At 46.7% G+C, this 3801-nt stretch overlaps 1 protein-coding gene across 1 annotated transcript; it reads left to right on the top strand.

Moving 5' to 3' along the window:
* The first annotated feature begins 7 nt into the window (after positions 1 to 7).
* LOC116379736 (nuclear pore complex protein Nup160-like) lies at positions 8 to 1014 on the top strand. The gene is made up of 3 exons (XM_031841706.1): positions 8 to 144; positions 237 to 350; positions 756 to 1014. The coding sequence occupies exons 1-3, from the start codon at positions 103 to 105 to the stop codon at positions 948 to 950; spliced, it is 351 nt and encodes a 116-aa protein (XP_031697566.1). The 5' UTR covers positions 8 to 102; the 3' UTR covers positions 951 to 1014.
* Positions 1015 to 3801: the final 2787 nt, after the last annotated feature.

Below are 3801 nucleotides of genomic sequence, written 5' to 3'. Positions count from 1 at the left end.
TGTGTGTGTGTGTGTGTGTGTGTGTGTGTGTGTGTGTGTGTGTAGGAGTATGTGCGTCTGATTGGTCCCTGGTGTCAGGTGAACATCGGCTCCTGTCGCTTCATGCTGGGTCAGTGTTACCTGGCCAATGGGGAGGGCCAGAAGGTGAGTCACAACAACTACACCTGTACATTAAAATGTGTAGACTGGAACCAAAACCTGGTGGAGCTGCTTTCTTATGTTGTTGTTGTTTTCAGGCTCTGCAGTGTTTCCAGGAGGCAGCGACGGAGGTGGAGAAGGAGGAATTCCTGATGAAACTGACGGGCACCGAGGAGGAGGCCTCCACTCCCAGACTACAGTACTACAACAAGGTACGACTACAGTACTACAACGAGGTACGACTACAGTACTACAACGAGGTACGACTACAGTACTAGGTAACATTCAACAGACGGGTAGACAGACGGGTAACATTCAGCAGACGGATAGACAGACAGCGTTGGTGGTTTATTTTCTATCTTTTTAAACATGGTGTCCCACAAGGGTCACTTTTAGCTTAGTACAACTACAGTACTACAACGAGGTACGACTACAGCACTACGAGGTACGACTACAGCACTACGAGGTACGACTACAGCACTACGAGGTACGACTACAGCACTACGAGGTACGACTACAGTACTACAACAAGGTACAAAAGAAGTAATGTCCACGCTCACTCAGTGAAAAACGTGTGTAGTTTTAATATAAATATATATATGCGTTTGTGTGTTCAGGTGCTGCGGCTGCTGGAGGACGTGGGTCTACCCGAGTTGGTCATCCAGCTGGCATCTCTGGCCATAACGGAGGCCGTCAGCGACGTCAATAGTCAGGTAACATTCAGCAGACAGACGGGTAACATTCAGCAGACGGGTAGACAGACAGCGTTGGTGGTTTTTAAACATGGTTTATTTGACACTTATATTAATTAGTGCTGGGTTAGAATCCAGGAAATCACATTGTATGATTTTTAATGAATTAATTGGTAAATTCCTTGGTAAAATATGTATTTGGTCACCTACAAACAAGCAAGATTTCTGGATCTCACAGACCTGTAACTTCTTCTTTAAGAGGCTCCTCTGTCCTCCACTCGTTACCTGTATTAATGGCGCCTGTTTGAACTCGTTATCAGTATAAAAGACACCTGTCCACAACCTCAAACAGTCACACTCCAAACTCCACTATGGCCAAGACCAAAGAGCTGTCATAGGACACCAGAAACAAAATTGTAGACCTGCACCAGGCTGGGAAGACTGAATCTGCAATAGGTAAGCAGGTTGGTGTGAAGAAATCAACTGTGGGAGCAATTATTAGAAAATGGAAGACATACAAGACCACTGATAGTCTCCCTCGATCTGGGGCTCCACGCAAGATCTCACCCCGTGGGGTCAAAATGATCACAAGAACGGTGAACAAAAATCCCAGGACCACACGGGGGGACCTAGTGAATGACCTGCAGAGAGCTGGGACCAAAGTAACACAGGCTACCATCAGTAACACACTACGCCGCCAGGGACTCAAATCCTGCAGTGCCAGACGTGTCCCCCTGCTTAAGCCAGTACATGTCCAGGCCCGTCTGAAGTTTGCTAGAGAGCATTTGGATGATCCAGAAGAGGATTGGGAGAATGTCATATGGTCAGATGAAACCAAAATAGAACTTTTTGGTAAAAACTCAACTCGTCGTGTTTGGAGGAGAAAGAATGCCGAGTTGCATCCAAAGAACACCATACCTACTGTGAAGCATGGGGGCGGAAACATCATGCTTTCGGGCTGTTTTTCTGCAAGGGGACCAGGACGACTGATCCATGTAAAGGAAAGAATGAATGGGGCCATGTATCGTGAGATTTTGAGTGGAAACCTCCTTCCATCAGCAAGGGCATTGAAGATGAAACGTGGCTGGGTCTTTCAGCATGACAATGATCCCAAACACACCGCCCGGGCAACGAAGGAGTGGCTTCGTAAGAAGCATTTCAAGTTCCTGGAGTGGCCTAGCCAGTCTCCAGATCTCAACCCCATAGAAAATCTGTGGAGGGAGTTGAAAGTCCGTGTTGCCCAGCGACAGCCCCAAAACATCACTGCTCTAGAGGAGATCTGCATGGAGGAATTGGCCAAAATACCAGCAACAGTGTGTTGGGAACGTAAAGGAGCGTGTTTGGGTTATCAGCATCTAAGAAACTAAATTCTTGACATCAATAGAAATATTAATGTCGGTAACAATTATTAATGATTATTAATAACGGGGCACCACCCTGCGAACAGGGACCAATAACCAAACAATAAAACTAAGTCTCATAATTAGCGTTCACTCATAATGTCAACAGTCTGAATACTATTACACATTCAGAGTGAAAGTGAAGGTTTAAGTTCGAGCACAGGCCACTACATCCAGTTATTATTACACACATATGCACGAGTAATCACAGACGACTGCTCTTTAAAATATAACAGTTTATTAAATAAAATAATAAATGATCAAATCAAGTAATATCAAAATCAACAAACACTATCATACAATTATATGTCTAATACCTAAAGTCAAATGAATAAAGTGGGGTAAGGATATGCATATAGATATATGTAAGTGTGTGAGTGTGTGGAAACGAAGTGGGGGGGGGGGCCTACTCACACAGTGATGGTACGTAACCTAAACAGGGGCGTGTGAGCCTACAAGCAAAGATGGCGGAGTCTATTGACCCGCGACAAGATAGCTGAGAGGTGGCTACGTGTAATCACGTGGGACGGCACACAATGTGGGTTGGGACAATAGATTACGCGACCATGTGTCTGAGAGGTTCACCCAAAATCAGTGAATCTAACTATGTGTATGCGGGTTAGTAGGAAGAGAGGTTGACAGCGAGAGAGAGAGCGAGAGAGAGGAGCTCTGAGCGCGGTGCTCGGCGCTGCAGTGAGAATGTGAGGAACAGCTGATCACTCCTAAATTCTGCGGTCGGATTCTGAACCGACCGGTCACGCTTGTACGGTGATAGTTGCGGTTCTAGATCTCACTCACAGAGCCGATTTAAAGAAGAGATAATAAAACAAAATAAAATAATTCCCAAAACAAAACAGATCTTTATCACTGGGGTGAGATGAGAGTATTGCTCTCATCACCCTGAAACTCGGTCGGCGAGACGAGGCTCCGCCGCCGTGGTTTTGGTCTTTGAAGTGACAAAATCACAACCTCCACATCCACTAGCAGTGATGGCTCTAATGCGAACGGTTACAGCAGGAAATACACAATATAACGGGACTCCGTGGTCCGCGATGCTGGCGCACTAACCCGTTATAACACGACAGTAACTTAACGTAATAAGATGCAGGAATAACAACGACATAACGAATAGGCTAAATTAAGCTAATGCTAAGCTAAGCTAGGCCCAGATACCAGTAACTCTTACTTGTAGAAGCTTCGTTCGGTAGGGTACGTTTCCCGTGGTGGGAATCAGTCAGTCCTCGAGAGATGAGGGCTCCCGGTGGCGCGGCCTCGGGGCTGGCTGGCGCAGACTCGGCCTCCTCGCTGCAGAGAGGGGCTTTTTAACTTCGGCTGAGGGACGAGGTTTGGTTCGTCCTTCCCGGAAATCTTCGGCGAGGAAAGATCGTTACCTTCTGCCGGCGGTGTGTACACAAAAAGGGTGGGAGAACGGGGCATAGGAGTTATCCGTTCTCGCACTACAGGATCCAAAACTCAAAATAAAACACAGTCTGTTCGACCAGCGAATGTTACATGTGACCTGATGGCCGCGGTTCCTCGTGGATCTTCTTGTCCCCTGGACGAGTCCGGAG

This window comes from Anarrhichthys ocellatus, unplaced genomic scaffold, assembly GCF_004355925.1.
Source record: "Anarrhichthys ocellatus isolate YVR2014 unplaced genomic scaffold, GSC_Weel_1.0 scaffold5043, whole genome shotgun sequence".
NCBI lineage: Eukaryota > Metazoa > Chordata > Actinopteri > Perciformes > Anarhichadidae > Anarrhichthys > Anarrhichthys ocellatus.
The sequence above is the reverse complement of the archived record's forward strand: the minus strand, read 5'-3'. Positions and strand labels throughout refer to the sequence as shown.